The following is a 23767-nucleotide window of genomic DNA, read 5'->3' as shown; positions in this document are numbered from 1 at the left end:
ATTTACTCCACTACATTTATTCTAGTTACTAGTTACTTTGGAGTTTAAGATTTACATACAAAAAATAAACGTTCATAAAATATGCTGCATTGTTATAGATGTAAATACCCAGTACATAAATCAGACACACACAGGGGACATTTTGCATAGTACTTCATTAAATTTGGCCATTTGCTTTTGCATGCAGGACTTGTACATTACGTTTTTTTCCACCTTTACTTAAATATATGATCTGAATAGTTGTACAATCATAATTTAACAACATACACAATAATTATCAAAACATTTACACCTGATACCTAAAGAAAAAGGTTCTACATAAGCGACGCCACCCAGTGTTTCGAATAGGGGTCGTCCTCGGTCGTCCTGGGCTGGAGAAGTTCGTTTTCCCATGATGCACCTGTGGTTCCTTTCTATCTCGCGCCTTTGCCTCGGCGCAATCCATCTTGCCTCTCGCATCGCCGCTGTCAGCCTCTGCCAGCTCGCTTTCCGTGTTGTTGTAGTAAATAATGGCGGCATCGGGAGGCGGATTATCATCTCCCGCTACTGTCGCGGGCTTGAGCACCCAAACGCCGGCCCGGGCTCGCTTCCCGGGTCGGCCGTGCACGAGACGCAGCAAGCTGCGGTCGGAGAAACGTAACAAACGCGGAAGGTTAGGCTCGGACGTCGGGGATCTAGCTGCCGAAGGGCCGAGGCCCGTAAACATCGGCCTTGCGTTGAGTGAGGACCCGTACCTGCTGCGCCTGCTCGGTGTGGTGGAGAAGCACAGGAGGCAGAGAGATGCGGGGTTTGACTCCAGCAACAGTGAAGAGGTGAATAAGCTAACCGTAGCATGTCAGCTAGATGGGTAACAATACGCATAATGGGACACATAAAAGCCATTTTGTTCAAAAGAACGACATTTAACAGAATTTGTTTGTTACTTACAAAAAGTATTTAAGCTAACGTAGAGCTAGTTAGCGGTAACTTGGCTAGCTTGCAAACACTAACCCTAAATAGGCGTTGTAGCTAGCCGTCTGCCTGCAGGGTATGCTTCAGTTTGGTTGATCGGTGAATATTTGGTCTTATTGCTTCTGCAGGTATTAATAGTTAATTGCTTATTTTGAAGTTGCAACAGACATAGCTAGCAACATACATAGACACACGGAGATCGGCGTCCGTCCAGCTGAGTTTGTTTGCATGTAAGAACATTGGCGGAAACTTTGGCGGTATGATAACAATCGTGAATGCGTTTTGTTGTGGAAACCAGTAGATGTCTTTGTTTAACGATATTCATCCCCTGACACGTTTTGTTGCGTTGAAGTTCCCACACTGTGCTGACATGCACAGGCTAATAATCTTGTCGCTGGTGCTAACTTGGGGATCACATTCTCCACGTTGGAGCTGTCAGCTGATCGCTCGGTGTTTTGAACGTGGGATGCAACGGGGGAGGCATACAGAAACGTTACCTAGACTTTATAATCAAAAAGCTAAATTTGGACCACACACACTGATAAATCTTGCTCTGTGCCTTTCTAAAACCTAATTTTGCATAGTGTATGTTTACATTCATCACTCCCATCATGCATCTCCCTTTTATTGAGATTGGTGTGAAGGTAAAACTAACAGAAATCAACCAATCCCAACTTTTTAGATTAGATTTAGAAGGTCAGTATATTTTAAAGAAATAGTTGGGTTCTCTGTTAATAGTCTGCATGCTGCAACAAAAGCACAATCGTGTTGCTTGCATAGGATTTGACACAAATCATGACTTATTGCAAAGTACTAATCCACCTGCTGATTAACATGTATGAGAGGGTCCTAGGAACTGAGGATGACATTTTCACCGTATTTGAGTGATGTAGCCACGGTGAATATGCCATAACAATTTAATTTTAATTTCAGTGGTATATTCAACATTGACAAAAGCCTAGAAATGCAGGCAAACTTTTAAAACAGTGTTGTGTTTTGGCCCATAGTATTATTTATTTTTCAACATAAATTGTGAGAGGTATGCGAGACCAAAGGTTATAGCTGCTCTGTGTACAACTTTGCTCTGGAGTCATTCATGATGAGACATAAATATTATACGACAAACGAGAGTACTTGAATCTACCACACTGTGTTAAGGTTGTTAAAAGTATCGATACTTTAATGCTTACTTTGATACCACGTGTTTAAAACAATACGGCCTCCCTTACTTAAACATTTGATAGTATCGAAAGTACCAAAATAAAACGAATAAAAACTGATTTTCACCCACGGCTGCACAGATAAAGCAGGGAAGAAAATCAACTGGTCCTCGACCTGTTTACTGTTTTTCAAAAAGCAGGCTAGAGTTAGCCATGGCAAGTCCAAAACCAGAGAAAAATATATCAATAATAAATGCAATTATGATGACATAAAGAATGTGTTGGCCTACAAGGTAGGGAAAACATTTAAGAAAATATGTATCCTATTTTGTGTGCCTAGGATTTTGTTACTCTTTGGCTGTGGTATTGAGTATAGTTTTTTATTTTTTATTTATACTTGTGTTGTTTCGTGATTTAAAATTCTTGTATTGTGACAACCTTTCACTGTCTTCATATTTTCAGTGTTTCTTCATAAAAGCCAGTGTGTTAGATATCATTAACTTCTAAGGTTGTCGTCTCCTTGTAGCTCCATCCAGAAAGGATGATGATAAAATTATAAATTGGATCTAATCACATTATTTAATCTCCTGAGCAGGGGATTTAGTGTCTGACATCAGTCGGACTTCACTGATGCAATCCCTTCAGAGTGGACTGTAACAGAGTCACATGGTTCATGCTAAAGCTTGTGGGTGCTGTTCATCTGGAGTACCACACGTTACATAGTGCCACACACTCATGTGGTCTGCAGTGGTTTAGAATCGATATGTAGGGGGTTTCATCGCTGACAAATATGGAGTCATTTTTTTGCGCATGAAAATGGATGTAAGTAATTGGAAGTCAAGTTGAAATGGGCTATGTTGTGCAATCTTTGCATCTGACATATACAGGTGCATGAATGAGAGGATGCTGGAGGCTGACTGTGTTCTAAAGGATCAATGTAAACATTTGTAGCAATGGTGTTTGAATGTGTAATTTCCAGAACTCACTAATGTTAAAATCACTATTTTAGGGGTGAATTAGGCTAAGATGCTGTTTTGTATTCAACTACAGCTTGAGTGCCACTTTCCTGATTTATTACAGAGAAAATATTTTCATATATTACATTAACAATTAGACACCTGCAGAGATGGTGCACAGGCAGAAAATCTGCTGAGTTATTTCTTAAAGTTGATTCACAGATTGAAACCAAAATCTGCTTCATTCAGTGCCTCAGCATTGTACTGATGCAACTCTGGTGAAAGTGTAGAGAGCAGTGCTGATGCTGAACAATATTTTCAACAGGGCTGGCTGATACCTGATGATCAAATGGAATGGAATTATGTCATGTAATTAGTAAAATCCTTGAAAGTTTTGGAAAAGTCATTTGATTTTGTTGTGTAATGAAAATAATTGTTGCAGTAATCTTCTGTGGATAACCTTCGACGCTGTGTTGGAAATTAAGTGGGGTAAAGGGCAAAAATGCCCCAAGAAATCTCAGCATGCCCCTAAAAATGTGATCTTGTGTGTGGCAACAGGACTTCACATAATAAAAGAGCAGTTACAAATAGATAATACATTATTTAAACAGTTTAACATTATATAAACACAACAATAGTGGCTAGTAGCCTTCAAATAATAAATCAAATGAAAGTATTACAAAAAAAATCAATTACAAAATCACAAACAAAAGATCAACTTTGACCACTGTACTCTCCTGGTGGACATCCTCCTCTAGCTTATACTGAGCTATTTTAGTCATCAAACATGTCTGTCAATGACTAATAAAACAGTGGAGGCTACAGGTGCTAAGGTGCACACACACACAAACAAACACACCCGAGCACCTGCTGAACGCATATATTATCATTGTTTGAGTCACAATACTGGGCCGACAAAGTAGTAATTGTTTCATCAGCTCTCTATATGTGGGAATTGTGGATGTTTAAGAAATTCTATGTTTGTAATTGTTTTTTGTTGTCAGTTAAATTGTCAATTCTATTTTACCTTCTTTCATAATTGTCTGCTGTATTATGGCGATTATGTGTGTTTTTGGTCTGTAGCAGGTGGTGTACAGCATACCTGTCTTCATTTCAACATGTCCAAATGTATTAGCCTGTTAAAGGTTATACGTTCTATGTTTTTCTCCAGGAGGAAGTTTTCACTGGATTTGGGACCACAACAGTTCGTCCACAAAGATCTCCTCAGTCGTCATTACTCAGCCAAGCAAAGCCTCCCCAAGCTTCAGAACTGTCTCTCGGAGAAAAAGCAAAGCCTCTCATTGGAAAAATTATACCCAAGACCCCGAAACCGGCTGTTATTGGGAAAATTGTACCAAGGATCCCTAAAGAAGACCTGGGTGTCCAAGAGAGCCCATCAAAAGACAAAGAAATACCCAAGGTGGTAATTAAACTACAAGGCAAGCAGGTAGCTCTCACTGGAAAAGCCAAACATGCAGGCGAACAGGCCTCAGGTAGACAGAGCAGTACTAGATCAGCTGACTTTATCAGGAAAGCAGGAAAACCAGCAGTATCAGACAGGAAGCAAAATCAAACAGCCACTACCTCAGCTGGTGGCTCCGGGAAAGCTTCTAAGGTGAAAGAACGAGGCGAGGTGTCAGAGGACTCGGACACAGACCAATCCCAGCCACAGAGATCTGTGAGATGCACGAAGGGATTTCGAATTGGGCACACCAGACGCACATCGCAAGCAGTCACATCCTTACACAAACGGCAGAGGAGGAGAATGGCTAAGGGTATGGGTGCCTCTCCAGAGGCTGGAGCTGAGGCCGGTGCCCAAAGTGGAGAGGAGGCAGCGATGCCCCTCGACTGTAAAGCCACAAATTCCTCCGATAAAAGAATACAGAAAAGACAACGCAGGTCTTTGTTTGGGCACAAGCGAAAGGCACCAAAAAACGTTACAGAAATGAAACGCCCAACAGTGCTTCGTACTCGCACTAGGCATGTTTATTACACATATGTCCCAGAGCCTATTCCGGCGACACCGATGCCGGACATGAGTGAGCAGCAGCTGCTAAGTCACAATATCACTCCATGTGAGGGTAAGCCGAGCTTGTTTCCAGTCCAGCAGAGCTCAAACAACTCCTCCACTCCTGTAATGAGCGCACGGTCCTCCCGCGTTATTAAAACTCCAAAGAGGTTCTTGGACGAGGAAATGATTCCCTTTCCAAAGGGTTCTTTGTCAACGTGGCTGAAAAGTCAACAGAGAGAGGACGAAAAACCAAGTCCATCATGTCACGAGTCAAGCTATGATGGCAACTTGCTGCAGTCAGACAGTGAATGTATATCTGTGGCCAACAGCCCATCTGCAGTGACAAAGTTCTCATCAAAGCCCAGGTCAGGCACGAGCCACCTAGAGATCTACAAGAACCTCAAGAAACTGACCTTGAAACTGGCGGAGAAAAAGAAAGGCCCCGCCGACACGGATTATACGCATTGTGGCGACGGTTTGACGTCTCATGTCAGGAAGAGGCGTAGGTCAAAGCTCATGATGGAAGAGATGGACTCTCCTGGCGTTGTGAGGAAACTAGCCGTGGTGGTGAATGCTGATGTGGAAGCGCCCTCACATTTGCCGTTAGGAGATACAGGCAACAATAGTAAGTATTGTTTCTTCTTGTGTAATTAGTCATGAAGATCTAGCTTCTTAATCTTTGCTGGTTTTTTTTGTTTTTTTTACACAAATGCCTGATCTCTCATGGAATAGTGAGATGTTTTTAATGTTGAGTTCAGGTTAAAATGAGAAAAAATAGTCTACAGAGGCTTTAACCTTTGGTTAATTCTTAATTCTTAATGCAATCTTTAAGATGTTTTAGCCTTTTTAGACATGTCAAATTAGAAAAAGACTTGAGGACGACTGCAACAATTTTGAAATGTCTTGGAAATTGCAAAGAGCTAATTTAACAAATTGAAATAATTGCGTCACTGTTCAATTCATAGGTATGTTTTCAATAGTTGGTCCTACAATTACAAGGCGTTTGTTTGTACATCATGTAACCAGAGTTGCTTTATTCACGCTGTTTTGTACAGATGAAGCAGGAGGCATGACTGGGGACTGTCATGAGGCGTTGGAAGTCAGTGGGCCCAGCCATCGAATTGGTCTCAGTGGAGCTAATAAAAAAATGCTTCACCTGCTGAAGAAAGCCAAAGTGCAGCTCTTCAAGATTGATCAGCAGAAGCAGCTCAAGTTGTCACAGGTAAGAATCAAACATCACTTCATCCAGAAATCAAATGAAAGTAGAATTGTACATGTAACATTTTGTCTTTTCGTCTTATTTTAGTCTGAACTTTACAAGTCACATTGTAAGTAACTTGGCTATTTTAGGGAGGTTTAGTAACATAGTGATAGCATCTCTTACATACAACTTGTTTTTCTTCCTCGTCTGGACCGATAGTTGGGCTCCAGAGAATCACGAGTGCCAGTGAGTGGAAGGAGGAGGAGAAGGAGGAGGAGAGTTGGTGTATCGCTCAAAGATATCAGTCCTCAGGTAATACTTTTAACTTAAACATCTGCATTGCTATGTTGTCTTGTCTGGGTTTTGAATAAAGCAGCATCAGTCTACTGCATTTGTTGTAGTCACATGTGTTTTGGATCTTACTGTACCTTGATCTTTTTGTTATTTTGTCTGTTTATTATGTGCTGGGGAGAATCCCCTCTATAAATCAGGCTGCCATGTGTTTTTGGTGCAGGCTGTCATGAGGAGAACAAACCAAAAAAAAGTTTTAAACATGCTGTGTAAGTGTTGAGCCATAAGGAAAAACGCATGCTTTTATAGATAAAATAGTGGAAAACCACATATCAGGAAATGGATTAAAAAACCCAGCTTTATTTGTGAATCGCCTTTTAAAAGAACCAATAAAGAAAGAAACAAGACAGTAACAGCACCTCAGTGGTAAAGGCAAATTATGCGTGCAATATATTGATTTGTTTTTTAATTTTGCACTTTAAAATGAGCAGTGTATCCTACTGTTAGTGTAATGTGTGACTAGGTGTTATTTATGTCACAAGTGATGTTAGTGTAATAGATTTACAACCAAATATTTCTACATTTCACGGTATTTATTCTGTGTGTGTGTCTGTGTGCAGGAACAGCCGCTGGGTGGTCCGAGGATCAAACATGTGTGCCGGGCAGCAGCGGTGGCTTTGGGGCAGCCCCGTGCCATGGTGCCAGATGATATCCCCAGACTCAGCGCCCTGCCACTTCATGAGAGAGAGGGCATCACCTTTTCTCCCGCAGCAGAAGGTACAGTGCATCTACATGTGTTGTTTTTAAGCACAATGCAGAAGTTAACTTCTCTGTGGCTTTACTTCCAGGACAATGAGCACCTCACTGCTTTTTGCATTGCACAGTGTATGTGCAATCATTTTAATTGAAGTTTAATAAGCAAGGAACTGACATTTTACGTCCGTGCAGTCATCGTTAATGATGACATGAAGGAAATAAATTGGAGATGCTAACAAATATGCAAATATACTCATTAAACTCTTTCTCCACGTTTAGGATGTGGTTAAAATATCCAGAAACTGACACAGAATACAAATGAGGAGGACTTAAACACAGTAGTACAGGGTAAAAGCAGATTTTGAAGTCTTAAAAAGCATTAAATTCAGTTTCCTCACAAAAAGGCCCAAGTAAGTATTAAAAAGTCTTACATTTTATTGACAAAAGTCTTAATTAGTTTTTGTTGCCTGCTGTAGGCAGTAATGTTAGTTATAAAATGGTTTTGTATCCAACTGCGGACTGTTTAACACTTAAGAGGAGGACTGTTGCAACAGGGGATTGTGCATGCAGGAAACTGTACAACCCTTATGTGTGGAGTTTCAGTCAGCACTAGCATACCTATAGCTCGGAGGCTCATCAACTCATAATAGGCAAGTGTTTGTTTTTGCAAAAACTTTACGAACTAACAATTTTTTATTGGTTTATCAATCCATCCATTTTATGACACCTATCCATCCAGGATGCATTAATTAGATTTATTAAATCATTAGAAATTATTGCAGGGGTTTCTCCGCCATTTATAAAGTTTAAGTGCAGCACCCAAGCCGTTCTGGGCACCACCTAAGCCGAATGAATGTAAAATCATCAAAACAAACTAAATGACTTTCCTCAGATCTAATGATTGTAGTCGGTCCCCAGTTTAGCGAGTTTTGTCTTTTTTGGGCTTTTTGAGTGTTATTTATGTATTATCTTCTCTTTTCCAATGTTTTAGACACAGATATGGTTATTAGAAAACTGTCCAAAATGATGTGTGAAATTGCAAAAAAAAGTAACATTTTCTTGAGGGAGGACCCCTAAACCCCCTGCCAAATACAGGAACCTACATCTTCCACAAACCTAGGAAAAACACTGTATTGTTATATATTTCTGTGAAATCACTGAAAAGAATTTGATGTAATAATACAAATTTCAAGATTTCAACTCTAAATTTAAATTGCTGAACCCTTTATAGACAAGTTCAGAAGCTTACGTTCCCACAGCATATTGTAAGGTGTGCAGCGTCAATTGTTGCTACGGTGCAGTTGGAGTTATTACGACCCTGAAATAGTCAGGGTTACCACATCATTCACAGACTGATTGTAAAAAATCGATCGACTTGATACTGTATATAGCCATGCTCTAAGGTAGGTTAACTGTTTTTCAATCCAATTTCTCCAAGATGCTTCATTAGCATTGTCCAAACTTAAATGCATTCTGCCAGTTTTGTTTGGCAAAGCTGCTCTGCTAATATACTATAATGAAAACATTCACCAGCTAAAATATTCTTTCAAACTGGCATAGTTAAGCTTCTGCAGTTATAAACACACAACCTAAAAAGAGCACAGTTTTGATAGCTTTTGGCAAACGTAACATGCTGAGCGCAAAAATAAAAACTGCTTTGTTAGCTCAATGTAGTTGTAACTAAGATATTTGCCAGCAAAAATATCTTTTGTCACACACAGATTAGCCACCGCTGTTGGAAAGCTTTACCCAACACTGGTCGAGTGAGCATCACTCAGTATGAGGTGAGGAAGTGCCGTTTGACAAGTAGACTCACTGCCCTGAATTTTGTCTCCTAATGAACACATCTAGTGCTGTTGGGAAACACGGAACCTCACACAATGTTATTCCAGCTACATTATTCTTTTAAAATTATGACGGTAATTTCTTTGTCTGAAGTTGCTTTGTGCCGGCTGGCCTTCAAATACTACCACTGGGAGATGCCAGAGGTTGTCAAATGAATTGAGTTTCAAATCTATTTCTAGTAGTTTTCAAACCTAAAAAGGCCAGGTAGGGGATTTCCACCAGCAATGGATTTGTCAGAGACTCCTGATGTGTTCGTCCAGTCACCTTACTTTATTCTAGAGTGATTCTTTCTCATTTCCAACACTTCAGGCAGCCAGTAGCAACTTGTAGCTGTAGAAACCAGACAAAAGACCAGTAAATGAGTATACAAGCACCTTCAATCACAGCAGTTAGACCTGTAATGTCTCCTGCAGACTGAATAGTACGTTTTTGGCATCCAAAGATGTCGCCCCCACATGTATTTATTACTTTATGAAATGTATATTGTGGCTCTTTTACCCATCCTCTCCGTCTCTCGCTTGCAGATGTGGCAGATGATGACGATGACATCTCTGATCAGGGCAGGGCTCAATGGGTTGTCTCTCAGGAACACATCCAGCGGAGGAGGAGGGGGAGGGGGAGGGGCCACAAGTTCATTAAGAGGAAGGTTCTGAGTCAATATATACCTGGAGGAGTCCGTGCCCGGCGCTGTGGACGCTGCAGAGGCTGTTTGATAGAGGAGGACTGCGCAAAGTGTGTCAACTGCCTCGATAAGCCAAAGTTCGGGGGGCCCAACACCAAGCGGCAGTGTTGCATGTAAGTTAAACTAATCACAAATTCAAACTATCAAGTTTACGGTGAATTGACAAATTTTACTGCACAAGATTTCTGTGTTGCATGGGAATTTCTCACACCACTGGTGACCTTTTGATGAAATTTTAGCAAATGTTTTAAAGGCAACAACATTACACATTTAAAGGTACATTTTAAGGTTTCTTCTGCCCCTAGATATAAGAAGTGTCAGCGGATCGAGAAAGCGAAGATTGAGCGCATCGTCAGACCGTTGAAACGTATGTCTCTAATTAGATGATGCTCCTGCTCTCATCTTTATCCCTAAGTGAATGTTTCTTTTTCAACTTAATTTGCTAACAACATATCCAAATATTCATTTTGTTTACTAAATTAATCATGGGGCTCCTTTTTCTTAGTCCAGGCGAGGCGGTTTTCGGCCTCTGTGTCAAGCAGTGACGATGCAAACTGGGGCTTTGAAGGCGCAGGCGAGGGATCGTCCTCGATGGCGCCTGGAGTCAGGAAACAGTCCCTGCGTAATATCACACCGCGCTCCTACAGCAGCCTGCTGAAGTCTGAATCTGAGGAAGAAGAAGAAGAACATAAGGCAAATAAATCGCCAGTCAAGCCAACTGTTGCTGCTGCTAGCAACCAAGGTAACTAAATCTTTGTTTTTGTGACTCAAACCTCTGTGTGTTCTTACTTGTCTCTGTATTGCTGTTGCAGATCGTGGTTTGAAGATCTCTGAAGTTAATTTTAGAGCTTTGTTGCAGGGAGCCTATCACACATTATCATAACTTTTTTATATTTCATACGTAGAACATATAACAGTTGTAAAGATCAGTTATGCAGTCAATAGCAGTGCCATTTTCTTTTCTTTTTTGGGGCATTTTTAGGCCTTTATTTGACAGGACAGCTGAAGACATGAAAGGGGAGAAAGGGGGGGAATGACATGCAGCAAAGGGCTGCAGGTCGGGGTTGAACCCGGGCCTGCTGCGTTGAGGAGTAAACCTCTATATATGGGCGCCCGCTCTACCAACTGAGCTATCCGAGCAGCACCATTTTTCTGGATTCCAGCTGTGGTTCCAGCATATTTTCATTTCAGGCATGAGACCTTTGATGCATGTCATCTTGTGCTTCCTGACAACACCAACAGGGTTCACTAGATAATGTAATGAAAGATTTTGGCGATATAGCACTATAATATAAGTTTTGATAATTGTGTAACAAAGTGTTTCATTACACACACTGCAGTACATAGAGAGTTACATGGTAAGCGTGGGGATTGTGTTGACTAACTGTATCCTCTGGCCTTTTTGTGTAGTGTGAGCTGATAGAGAAAACGACATGGAGCAAGTTGAAGAAAGGCTAGTCAAATTAGCTCTCCCTCCATCTAGCAAAGCCCTTTCCAATGCAAACATTTTCTTGTCTACAGTTTCTACTGGTCCTAATCACAAAGTAAATTTGACATAATGTAAACTTGATCAACTTAAACGTTTGAACAGATGAAGCCCACTTAAACTCTACAGTAAATCATCCTCAATGCTATATGAGAAGTTACGTCTGCACAACGATGCAGTTGTGTAGAGGACATTATATTACTGTTTTCACAGACTGTATAATACTCCTGATGAGTAAACTAAAGTCCATTGGTTATCAGATTAGCATTGAAAAGAAGGAGACCACTAACCATTCAATAATACAACAAACTTTGTTTAGAGTTTACTGAAATTGGAGGAAGCAGTGCTCTTAACCAAAAAATGCAGTATTCTTTTTGAAACCCTAACCCTCCAGTAGAACCAGAATTGTGTCTTAGATCTGTTTTTCTTCTCTTGGAGATCTTCAAGATGGCGGATTACTGCCAGACGACGCTCCAACTGAGGTGGTGAAGCCTCGACGGCCGTTCTCCAAAGGAGCTGGGGGCAGACCCAGAGCTTACAAGGTAAAAACATCCAGTAGATTTCCCTCCTCGCTTCCAGTCTTCCACCTGATCAAACCTGGGCCAAATAGTATTTTTGGAAAAAAAATAATAGTCTATTAAATTTCCAGATAGGTGGTGTTAAAAATGTTGATGATAAAAACACAAATATTTCCAAATAACTCTTTGCCCAGGTCTGCATCTCACCTTGTTTGTTTCAATTTCATTTAATCATCTGTGTTGGAACGAATCTAATCTTTCAAATTCAGCCTCGCTAGTCTTCTATTTCTGACTTTAAAGTTTCTCCTTCATATTAACCATCTTGCATGTGCTTAACCTACCTGTTTTATAAACTATAGATGAGTTTAGATGTCTTCATGATAAAACGTAGCCCATTTTTCTATCCAGACCAAGGTTTTAAAACGTAATCTCTATCGTAACTGAAAAAATACTCACCTCATGTTTAAATAACCATTATTAATTTACACATGTAGTCCACGGGGTTTAATATTTTCTTCTGGGATCAATCATACTTCTACAGTACTGCCTTATGCACACATGGCTTACAACAAAGAAATGGCAGCTCATTCTATATGTATGAGCACTACATATTCAAAATAACCATCACAAAGATTTTCTAATGAAAGTAGCAACATTTAAAATTCATAATGATAAACACAAAACTATTTCAGTGATCATGTTTCACTTTGAGAAATACAATAATACAATAACGTAAAAACCTAACTGACTATATATATATATATATATATATATATATATATGCGCGCGCATGCGGCTTCTGGTGACAAGTTTATTTTATAATTGTTGATCATTCAAACTGACACCACTAATTTCAATGTTGAAAGGGCTGTTATGCTGCGTCAGAACTTGGGTTAAGATGAAGCATAAACCTTGGCTGTCTGACTCTTTGCTTCTGCTCGTCGGCATTTGATTTTAATTCTTCAAATCCGATGCCGATCTATTTTAGCAAACTTGTGAATTTGCCCGTCCACTGTCAAGGCTCTGTCTTGAAAGAACTGTATATGATTTTTGCTTATTTTTTTTACCTTTTTAAATCTGCATTGCTTGAATCCTCTGACATTCTTCATAAGAAATCCCCCTATATTAATGTATGAACGTTGCTTCCAATTGTTGACGTTATCTACCAGCTTTGTTTTTTGCTTGCGAATTGGTAACTCTGGTTATCATGTGTACACACACACACACACACACACACACACACACACACACACACACACACACACACACACCCCTTAAAATTAACTGAGGTCATGGCGACTGCCTGCTGCTCCTTATTGGTGACTGACTCATTGGTTTGTGTCGCCAGAAGCCAATAACGCCATCTTCTTCCTCCTTCACACACCAGCAACAAAAGAAGCCAGCATATTTTGAAGACGAGCATAATGAGGAAGCAAGTACACAGAATCAACAACATGTGGTCTATATAAGTGACATTGTAAACAAAGCGACAAAGTGTCTTTTTCTGGTTTTGCGCAATTTATGGGCTTTTGTTAGCTACAGATTTGTCTGCAGTGCTCATTACAATGTAGTATTATTAGCAGTATCTCAGGACTCTACTATATATGTATTCTTGCAATTTTGCAAAACTACATGTGTAGCGGCAGCACACTGCGTATTACAGAGGGAAAATAGACAAACCCTAAACACTATGCATCTTACTGCTCTAATGCTACTTCAACTATCAACTTCAAATCTGCATTCCCAGGTGCAATGAGAGGGTGATGTAAATGTATATAAATTAGGGCTGTCAAACGATACATTTTTGTAATCGCTGAATTTATATAGTTAATCGCGATTAATCCTATGTTTTATCACATGATTCAAATTCTATTATTTTGTTTTTAAGTACATATTCTTACTAGTGTATCTGGATTGGGATTAAAATGAATGCAAAGAAAGTGACTTTATGAACTTGATTTTAAGATTTGTTTTTGTTTATTTACTGTAAACAAAAGAAAAATGTGTGAATCTAGTCACACATTTGAATCTAGAGTCAATATTAGGGTTGGGTATTATTATTATTATTATTTTTTTTTCGATACCGGTGCTAAAGCGGTACTTTTAAAACGGTACTGGTGCCTGAACCGATACTTTTTAAGAAAGTTAAAAAAAAAAAAAAGAGTATTAAAGAACAGTTGGCGACATTTAAGAACGGCTTGTTTATTGCTAAGGCCATATGGTCAAAATTAAATGATTTAATAATAATGTAATAACTATAACCGTAACTTATTTCACTAGTAAATAGCTGTTGAACAACCACCAGATGGGAAAAGGGCATTTAACAATAACTTTGAATGCACCACAAGGCTATAGGTTACCAGTTTCGTTGAACGCACAGTCTGTGTTTTTACGACAGTGGCAGCTGCAGATTGTTACATCCCGGTGTCGGAATCCTCTACAGTGAAATACAGACAAACTGTGTTTAATCCAGCTACTAGCTAGCGGTATGCTAACGTTAGCTGCTGTCGAGTTACGTTACTGTCACGTGCAGCAATGTTTCTGTTGCCTGTAACGTCTGTTTCAGAACATCAGAGAGCAGCGCAGGCATATCGGTGGCACCGGAATGAGGCACCGAAATCCGCGTTGCTATTAGGTCCCGTAGAGACCGGTCGTTAAGGCACCGGTGCCATATAAGCACCGGATTTCAGTACCCAACCCTGTTGACCCGTCCGGAAGTTTTGGAAAATAAAAAGCGCCATTCAGAATTGTGTTGCTGCTGTCTTTCTCCATCATGCCTGCAGACTGCAGCAGTAGGATGTGTTGCGAGGAAGTATGACAAAGTGTCAAAATAGTAGCCTGTTAGACACGACGCGAAGCCGAGTAAAGTGAAAATAAATTAATAAATGGCGGCATGTGATTAAAAATAAATGTACGGGTTATATTCGGCCCTAAATCGCATTGCGATTAACGCGTTAATGCTGACAGCCCTAATATAAATATTAACTTAAATCAAGGTAGATTAATTTCTCTTGTGTTCTCATTCTATCTGCCTATTTGCAGCTTACACATCAGAGATGTCAGCCTATTTTAATGATACTAAACATGACAAGTTATTAGTGTATATTAGTTTTTATAGCTTTTTGACAGTTGAATTTCTAAAGTGTTTTTGTGATTATCTAATCTTTGAACTGGATACATGCATACTTTACTTATTACATTTACTCTAAGCCACACCTCTGTGTGTTTCTACTGCTGAATGCATTTACTAAATCTTCTTTACCTTTTCTTACTTCTTATTCCTGACTAATGTTCTCTATGTCATAGCACTCTTCTGCTTTTCTGTTATTTTGGCTGCTGCCTGTCGCCGCCTCTGCATGTCACTAGTATTTGTGTCACTTTGGAACCTATCGTGCTGGTTGGCTTAGGCAGTCCCCTCCTTCACAGGAACAGGAGAACACGGAGGAGACGGAGCCCAGAGAAACTTTACCAGAAACCAGCCCATCCAGAAGCCCACTGCCGAAGCGGCAGCAGCAGCAGCTACAAATACTCTTACACCGTCTGCCTGATTTTATCCTGCAGTCTGCTCTGTTTTTGCCAAAGCGGTGTCCCCCTTGTCTGGATCAGTGTGCTGCACTGTTTCATCCAAAACTGTCCCAGCTTATAACACAGCCTGCTATTTCCCATTCATCACATTGCACACCACATTGTCCTCCAGAACTGTCCCAGCCTGTAACGCATCCTACTTCTTCACTTTCAATGCATCCAATAAAAGACTCTACACACGTATCACATTCAGCACCACACTGTCCTCCAGAACCGTCCCAGCCTGTAACGCATCCCACATCTCCACTTTCACCACATCCCATTACAGACTCCACACAGAAAACTCTGCTGTTACGTTTGCACCGTTTGCCCCAGTCTCTGGTGCAGTCAGCCTTGCGTTTGCACACATGTACATCATCGTCTCAGCCACAAGCTCTGACAGAGGTTTCGTCAAAGTTGTGTTTTCAGGAACATTCAAAGTCTGAGGTGCAGTACCCAGATGTTTTGACTGAGATGCACAGAGCTAACAAAGACAAAACTGTGCAAGTGCTCCCTCATATCAATCCACACACAGAGTTACAGGACTGCACGCAAGAGGAGCAGGAGGACAGACGAGGGGAACTGCCTGAAGAGGAGAAGGAGGACGCTTCTGTAAAAGAGACAGTGCAGCAAAACTGTCCAACAACTGACCAACACTATGTCCTTCGTTCCCAGAATCCTGCAGATTGTGCATCAGTGAACACCCTGACTGGGTTAACTAACGGATTTCCCCAAAAGGGCCTGTCGCAGAAGTTCAAGATTCGTGTGGACTTCAAGGTGAGTTTCTGCTCGTGTTGGTTGGGAATTATATATTTGTATTCAAACTGCAGTCATCATGGTGTTGGAACAGGAAATAAACAAGACTCGATCAAATTGCATGTGTAATATTGTGACAAGTTGTGGGATCATTATAAAGCTACTTATTTATATAAGTTTGATTCACTAATGAGCTTATGCATCATGCAACAGGAACTGATCACTCTCCTCTTGCTTTCTTGTTCTTGCCTCGTGTCCACCAGGAGGACTGTGCTGTTCAGAACGTATGGCTAATGGGCGGCCTCAGCGTCCTCACATCTGTCCCTACCACACCACAACCTGTCTGTCTGCTCTGCGCCAGTAAAGGACGACATGAGGTAATACTTTACCAGAGCTCGAATAGTGTTACTGATAACGGTTTTCTGCTGTTCTTTCCGTTTACATTTTACACTTCATATCTCCAAAGCCCATGTTTGCTTAAGTTTTGGTGGTATGCAGTGCCAATAATAACACCTTTTGTTTCCCACTTCCATCAGATGATTTTCTGCCAGATCTGCTGTGAGCCTTTCCACAGTTTCTGCCTCTCACCAGAGGAGCGCCCCCAGAAAGAGAACAAGGAGAACTGGTGCTGCAGGCGCTGCAAATTCTGTCACGTGTGTGGCCGTCGAAGCAAGAGCACGAAGGTATGCAACCTAGCATCACTTATAGTATGACCGAAAAGTCTTCTAACTGTGTTTTATGATAGGTTCACAACTTCTCATATGAACATTGAAACAGGATTTACTTGTTGTAATCATTCCTCCCTCCCTAATGTACTTTCAATGCAAGTGTTCAGGGACAAAATCCACAGTCCTTGTTTAGTGCAATTCTTTTTTTTATCTTTGCGGGACATGAACTTTTTCTTTTAAATACAGAGACACATTGCATTTTGGTCTTCATATAAAGTTATTACCTTTTTATTAAGTTATAAAAGTTCTGACCCTAACCCTATTTAACATCCTACCCTTCAGATTCCTTGTGTCTTAAGATGTACTTGAGATATTATGATCCTATTGCTAATACAATTATTCTTTTATTTCCATATGTGTAAATTTGAGAGAGCGATGACCTGCTGATGAGGTGGTAGTCATATATTTACCCCCCCAAAAAACTCATATTAATGTATCCTTCTGTTTTTATTCCACTCTAGCCTGTGCTGCAGTGCAGGAGATGCCAAACCTCCTACCATCCTTCCTGCTTGGGACCAACTTACCCTAAGCCAATGAACTGCAACATGCCTTGGGTAATTGCTTTTAAAAAAAGGAATCTTCTTGCTGTGTCTTTAAGTATATCAAGAGAAAAATCCCCAAATATCATTAAATGTGAAAAATTAGAAAATATTTTCTGGGGTGCTACAAAGAATCTAACTAAAATGATATATATTACACAGAAGTGTATAAGTGTCAAGAATGCCGTCATACTGTACATCATGGACATTGTTGTGTTTGTGCAGGTGTGCATGACATGCATTCGGTGTAAAAGCTGCGGCGTGACTCCTGGAAAGACCTGGGACTTGGCCTGGAACCACGAGCAGGACCTCTGTCCTGACTGCACTTCTCTCCACAAAAAAGGTAATGATCAGTCCACAACAAACACTGCTGTCTGTTTTCTAGCTATATATTTTGTAGCCATATATGTGGATGCTCAGTAAATACATGGTTAATTGTTTGGAAACCTGCCAGACTTAGTTGTAAGTTAATCAAACAAGTCTAATGTTGCTTAGAAGAATGAACTGGACTTGCATCAATTGATTGTGTTTAAAGTTAAAAATACGTGGCTCGAGAAAGAGATGATGTGACTGACATATGATCTGTATCTCCACCAGGTAATTTCTGCACCGTCTGCCACAAGTGCTACGACGACAACAACCAACACACACAGATGATTAAGTGTTCAAAGTGCAGCCACTGGATTCATCACACATGTGAAGGACTTTCGGGTGAGTCATTTCAAAGTGATCTACAGTTTTCATTCCAACCATACACTAATAAATCCCTGGTTTAGTGTTTCGTAATATTCAAGTTACTAGCCTGTTTAACACCAGACCCATGATGCATGTAAAAAAAAAGGCACCGGTTTAATTTTCAACTACATCCTAACTACTATTTATACATGTAGAACATATATGTATGTTATGTATGTTACACTAGTATGTCATATCATATTATTTAAGATCTAAACTTAATCACATTATATACTCTAAAATGTGTCTTTCTGTCTTTACAGATGAGCTGTTTGGGTTGCTGTCAAGCCAACCAGAAGAAGGGTTTTACACCTGCTCACCCTGCTGCCAGCACCAAACTGAACCCAGCAGCTTGAAGGAGGAGCTGCAGAGCAGGCTGATAGCCGGGCTGGAGGAGGTGCTCACTGACCTCCTCTCAAACGACGCCACACAGCACCTCCTTATCTGTAAAATGGTAAGAGCTTACCCACAAGACTTTGACAGATAATATCCCAAGAGTATTATATTTGACTTAAACAGTAATAAAACAAACAAGGAGTACACTGTTTTTAAGCTTTTTTACCTTCCCTTAAAATCACCCTAATATGTTTTATTTCAAAATGCAAGTGTATGATTGTGTTTGGTCATTTTTACCAGATAACAGAACTAGCCCTTATTTTTTGTTTTTGTGTTTCAGTGTCTGGAAACGAACAACACACAGTTTGCCAGGGAACAGCAACCGGTGTGTGATCTACAAGCCATGGACAAGAAGTTTAAAGGGGGCAGTTACACCTCAATAGTGAGTTTATATTTTTTTTCTGATAATCTGCCAAGAACAACTCTTCCTGTTTTTATTTATGTGTATGTACCAAAGCAGTCAGTAATAAATTGAATACACCAAGTGTTACCACATTCAGCTGAGAGAAATGAATAAAAATGATAATATAATCCGTTATGTGTTTCGTGATCTAATTTTTTCTTTCATTCTCGCTCCTTCAGAAATCTTTCCATGCAGATGTCGTCTCTGTGATGAGGAAGTGGCTGAAAGAGGAGGAGGAGCTTCTCCCTGAGGACCAGAGACCGACCAGTCAGGCCAGGGCACGCTATGTCAAAGTAAGTTACCCTACAAAATTTCCCACAGTTTTAGTTTATTTTTAGAGACCCAAGTTTCATTGATATCTTCAACTTCCTTTGGTTTGACAGGCTGGAATGTTGAACTGAGTCATTAAACAAACAAGCTATACAAAGACTGTTTGACCAAAATATTGTCCAAAATGTCCAAGAATAGACACCGTTTTTCACCATCCTTTTACCTTTGATCCTAATTCAATTTTGCTGTATTCTTGCAGGTGATTGAGCAGGTATTCAGTTGGTTTCCTGCAAGCCATCTGAAAAAGTGGAACTCTTTCACTGAGGAATTACCAAGGTAATTACCAAAGAGAGCAAACTTAAAATTTTTCCCTCACTATGTTGATATAGCTTTATGGCATAGTTGAAGCTTTTGGTGAGTGTTAAGTCAAATAACTTGTAGAGTATAAAAGTGTCTCTCAGTACACACTTGTCTTAAATGTTTTTTTTGGTTTTGTTTTTTTTTTTTGGGGTTTTTTTTTTTTTTTTTTGTAGTGGCATAATGCTTTCTTTTTTTTTTTTTTTTTTTTTCCTTTTTTTTTTTTTCAGGCGGTCCTCCCACCATCTAAGGAGCACAGCTATGCACAGTGGCTGGAAAGGACATACCAGCCCAAAGAGTCCAGGGGCCCTCAGGCGGGGAAAACTGACTCTGTGCTATCCTCAGTCACTACACAGCAGTCTGGTGTATCACACAGCCTCCCTCTGTATTCACATGGTATGGAAACTATTGGAGCCTGTTCTGTATCATGTATGCTGAGGAATGTGATCTTGGTCAGAACCTTTAGACATTCGGAAGGATCGTATCTTTATAGGTTGCGAGTGCCAAAAAGAAAAAGGGTTGCAGAATAGATAAGTGGCCAATATATTAATTGTTGATAGTGAGAAAATGTAATTGTTATTGTTCCAATAACGAGATTCAGCCGATAATTGCACCCCAGGGCTGTTAGCCAATTTCTTGTAAAAGGGTTGCACACTTTCTAAGTAGTGGAGTCCAAACCCTTAATTAGTCCATGAGCATGTAAAGTGTTTTTTTGTGTCCTATACATGTTTTGTCATTGAGGAGATGAGGTTTGGCATTAATTAGTCTACATATTAAAAGAATAAAATAAACTAAGGTTATTACAAACAGTTTTAAAATAAATAAACACTGGTGTTGTAATAGGAAAAATAAACTTCCAACTGCCAATCTAAGAATATGATTTCACTCTTTACATTTTTGCATTTGTAAGAGAAATATTATTGGTTAGCATATCAAACTGATAACTAACTGTTATTGCGGCTCTCAAATGCCACATCGGTACATCTCAACTTTTGCTTTCTCAGGTTTATAATATGCATGTTGATTTGGTCCTCCTCCTTCCTTACAGGTGTAAAGAGGGATCTGGAAAGTACCAAGACTGAAGATGTGAGGCAGTGTGCCCTGTGCCAACAATATGGAGACTATGCTCCCAGGGTGAGTTTAGCTGTCTTACTTAACTAATAAATATTTTCATTATCGATGAATCTGTAGATTATTTACTAGATTTATCTTTTGGTCTATAACACATTTTATATTTTAGTAAAAACAGTGCCTATAATGTTTTCCTACAGTCCAAGGTGGCTTAATTATTATTCTTTGTCTGACCAAAAGTCCAAACCCCAAACATATTTAGCAGTTTTAATATAACATTAAATGAGGAAGAGCAGCAAAGGCTGCCTAAAATGACTTAAATGATTAATCAATTTTCAAAATAGTAGCAGAATAATCAACCAGCTCCATTCACTGCATTTCACCTAAAAAGTCAAATACTTGAATACAGAAAAACAGGCAGACAAAGGCTCCTCCATTATGTTTGCAGTGACTGTACATTATGTTGTTATGTCATCGTACAATATAAAAATGGCTACTCTTACTGCTTATTAAGTGATGTCAATGTATTTCCCTTCTGATAGGATGCAGGACGGCTGTTGTACTTGGGACAGAATGAGTGGGCCCACATTAACTGCTGCCTTTGGTCTGCAGAGGTGTATGAGGAGAATTGCGCTCTTTTGCAAGTGCACAGCGCTGTCTCAAGAGGGCGCCACCTGGTAAGATATTTCCAGGAAATAAATTGAATGGTGATCATATTTCTAGTAACCAGATGTTTTTTTGTCACTCTAGCTTTAAGTGTTGTAGTATTGCAGTTGGCACAAGTTGCATAACTCTGTGATAAACCTGTGTGAAAAGTATTGAGTAATGATGACATAATTCCAAGTTAATTATTGTTTGTGTCCTTCTTCCTTCAGCGGTGTGATCGTTGTGGGCAGTCGGGAGCCACTGTGGGCTGCTGTCTTACCACCTGCCAGAGTAATTTCCACTTCATGTGTGCTCGTGCCCAGAACTGTGTGTTTCAGCTGGACCGGAAGATATACTGCTTCAAACACAGGGATCTTGTCAGTGCGAAGGTTTGGACACAATTCCCAACGCACACCTCACACCTGCTGATTTTCTCTACATTGTATTGACCTATGGTTTACCATACTCTTCCAGATGGTGTCTGGGAAAGGGTTTGAAGTCCCTCGACGGGTATATGTGGACTTTGAGGGGATCAATCTCAGAAGGAAGTTCCTCACAGGCTTAGAGCCAGAGTTAATAAACATGACCATAGGTAAGAATATCTGGCTGTTGTTGTTTTAAACCACTTGACTCATAAAGGTATTACATATTAGACTGCCTTTAATGTGCTGAAACATATTATATTTCCTTTTTTTTTCACTTTTCCAGGTTCTCTGCAGATTCAGAAACTTGGTGTGTTGTCAGAGCTGTCATCAAATGGGAGGATGCTGTATCCTGTCGGCTATCAGTAAGTGGTCATTGTCATCCAACTGTTAGCCTAACTGGTCTTTTCTAACTGATGTTTTCTATTATGTATGTTTGTTACTAAAAACCCAAATACTTTGTAGGAAATTGATTCTTTTTGGAACTTTGATGCTGACTTTAGCATAGTTATTGTTCTCATGAGTTTAAATGACTGCGGTTTGGGTATTATTACTTTTTCGTTTATTTATATTTATGTGAACGCATTCTTCTTCCCTTCTTTCTCCAGATGTTCTCGGTTGTACTGGAGTACCGTGGACCCCCGCAGACGCTGCAAGTACACCTGTAAAGTGACAGAAGTGAGCACGCCTCTGCCTGGTGAGGAACAAGATCCGAGGTGGGACCAAGAAGAGAATCACACCATAGTCCACAGCCCCAACCACCACAGAGGTCAGCAGGAACTTTTTTAGTTATTTTTATGAACACCTGGTAGGCCTGCACGATTCAAAAATATGAATCACGATTTTTTAGCTTAGAATTGATATCATGATTCTCTGCCACGATTTTTTTCTCACAATGTGTAATGTTTATTGCACACATGAACCATGACAAAACAAAACAAATTGGCAGTACCAAACATTGATTTTCAGCACCTATAGTACATTGCGAATCACCACAAGCCTGTAAACATAGAGGCTTCAATGAATAAAGAAAATAAAGTAAATACTGGCCATTTAAGTACAGTAGGCTACCAAAAATGGTGACCTAACATATTGAACTAAATATGGCCCTGATACTGGCTCTATCTGAACTCCTTGAACATGTCTTTACATAATTAACATACATAACATGTCAATCAACATGCTGCAGCTACAGCTTCAGTTTCTAGAGAAATGGCGTTTGTAAATTGCCAATTAAGTACACCATCAAAAACAGAATGATTTCTTAGCACACTCTTTAACTGCTTGCCTTTTTATAGAATTAACATTCAACTGGCCATTCAAGTAGGTTACCAAAAATAGAAGTTTAACGTACTGCGCTGAATATGTCCCTGAACATAGTTGTAAATAGGCTAATTGAAACGTCTTTCAGACCTCTTGCCTTGTACGGCTTCATCGTATTGCAGTTTGTGGTGACGTTTGAGGTGCTGGTAAAGTCTTGCGGCGTTACTTTGCGGTGCCGCGACGAGGGCAAAGCATGCCTTACAAATCACATCGGACTGACCCTCGTCATCTTGCTTCTATCCAAAATACTTCCACACCACCGACTGTGAGCCTTTTTTCGGAATGAGTTCGGTATGAGACTGAGTAGTTGGCTGATTCTCGTCACTAGTACCTGGGTTTTCATCATTGACATGGTTTTCATCAATATCCATTTGATTTATTTCTGAACTTCCGCGTTCGCTCGACGAGTAAAACACATGACTAAAAGGCGCTTTGTCATTGGCTGAGGGTGAAGCCCTGAACTGACGAGTGAAACATGTGACTAAAAGGCACTTTGTCATTGGCTGAGGGTGAAGACCTGAACTGTGTGAGAGATGTCCTACTAAAATAAAGGCCAATGTTTTTATTTATTTTTTTAAATCAAAGTCATTTAAAAATTAAATCGTGAACAGGGAGAATCGAAATCGCGATTTTATAACGATTTATCGTGCAGGCCTAACACCTGGCTGACTGTTGTTCACTTCAGCCGACATTCGCAGAAA

At 40.0% G+C, this 23767-nt stretch overlaps 1 protein-coding gene across 1 annotated transcript in view; it reads left to right on the top strand.

Annotated features, from left to right (window-relative positions):
- Nucleotides 1-402: 402 nt before the first annotated feature.
- Nucleotides 403-23767, top strand: part of kmt2ba (lysine (K)-specific methyltransferase 2Ba) — a 31360-nt gene continuing 7995 nt past the window's right edge. Inside the window, exons 1-27 of the mRNA XM_039820925.1 lie at nt 403-812; nt 4239-5703; nt 6134-6300; nt 6499-6591; nt 7191-7347; nt 9696-9966; nt 10159-10220; nt 10359-10595; nt 11778-11881; nt 15284-16198; nt 16441-16554; nt 16714-16860; nt 17367-17459; nt 17670-17787; nt 18042-18155; nt 18443-18633; nt 18856-18957; nt 19158-19271; nt 19508-19584; nt 19638-19644; nt 19836-20001; nt 20654-20739; nt 21219-21353; nt 21552-21710; nt 21796-21913; nt 22030-22108; nt 22352-22512. Coding sequence (XP_039676859.1) covers nt 510-812; nt 4239-5703; nt 6134-6300; nt 6499-6591; nt 7191-7347; nt 9696-9966; nt 10159-10220; nt 10359-10595; nt 11778-11881; nt 15284-16198; nt 16441-16554; nt 16714-16860; nt 17367-17459; nt 17670-17787; nt 18042-18155; nt 18443-18633; nt 18856-18957; nt 19158-19271; nt 19508-19584; nt 19638-19644; nt 19836-20001; nt 20654-20739; nt 21219-21353; nt 21552-21710; nt 21796-21913; nt 22030-22108; nt 22352-22512 — 5755 coding nt within the window. The 5' untranslated portion in view covers nt 403-509. The remainder of the gene's footprint in view (nt 813-4238; nt 5704-6133; nt 6301-6498; nt 6592-7190; nt 7348-9695; nt 9967-10158; nt 10221-10358; nt 10596-11777; nt 11882-15283; nt 16199-16440; nt 16555-16713; nt 16861-17366; nt 17460-17669; nt 17788-18041; nt 18156-18442; nt 18634-18855; nt 18958-19157; nt 19272-19507; nt 19585-19637; nt 19645-19835; nt 20002-20653; nt 20740-21218; nt 21354-21551; nt 21711-21795; nt 21914-22029; nt 22109-22351; nt 22513-23767) is intronic.

The sequence above is a fragment of the Perca fluviatilis genome, chromosome 13 (assembly GCF_010015445.1).
Source record: "Perca fluviatilis chromosome 13, GENO_Pfluv_1.0, whole genome shotgun sequence".
Taxonomy (NCBI): domain Eukaryota; kingdom Metazoa; phylum Chordata; class Actinopteri; order Perciformes; family Percidae; genus Perca; species Perca fluviatilis.
This window is presented reverse-complemented; position numbering and strand designations above follow the sequence as displayed.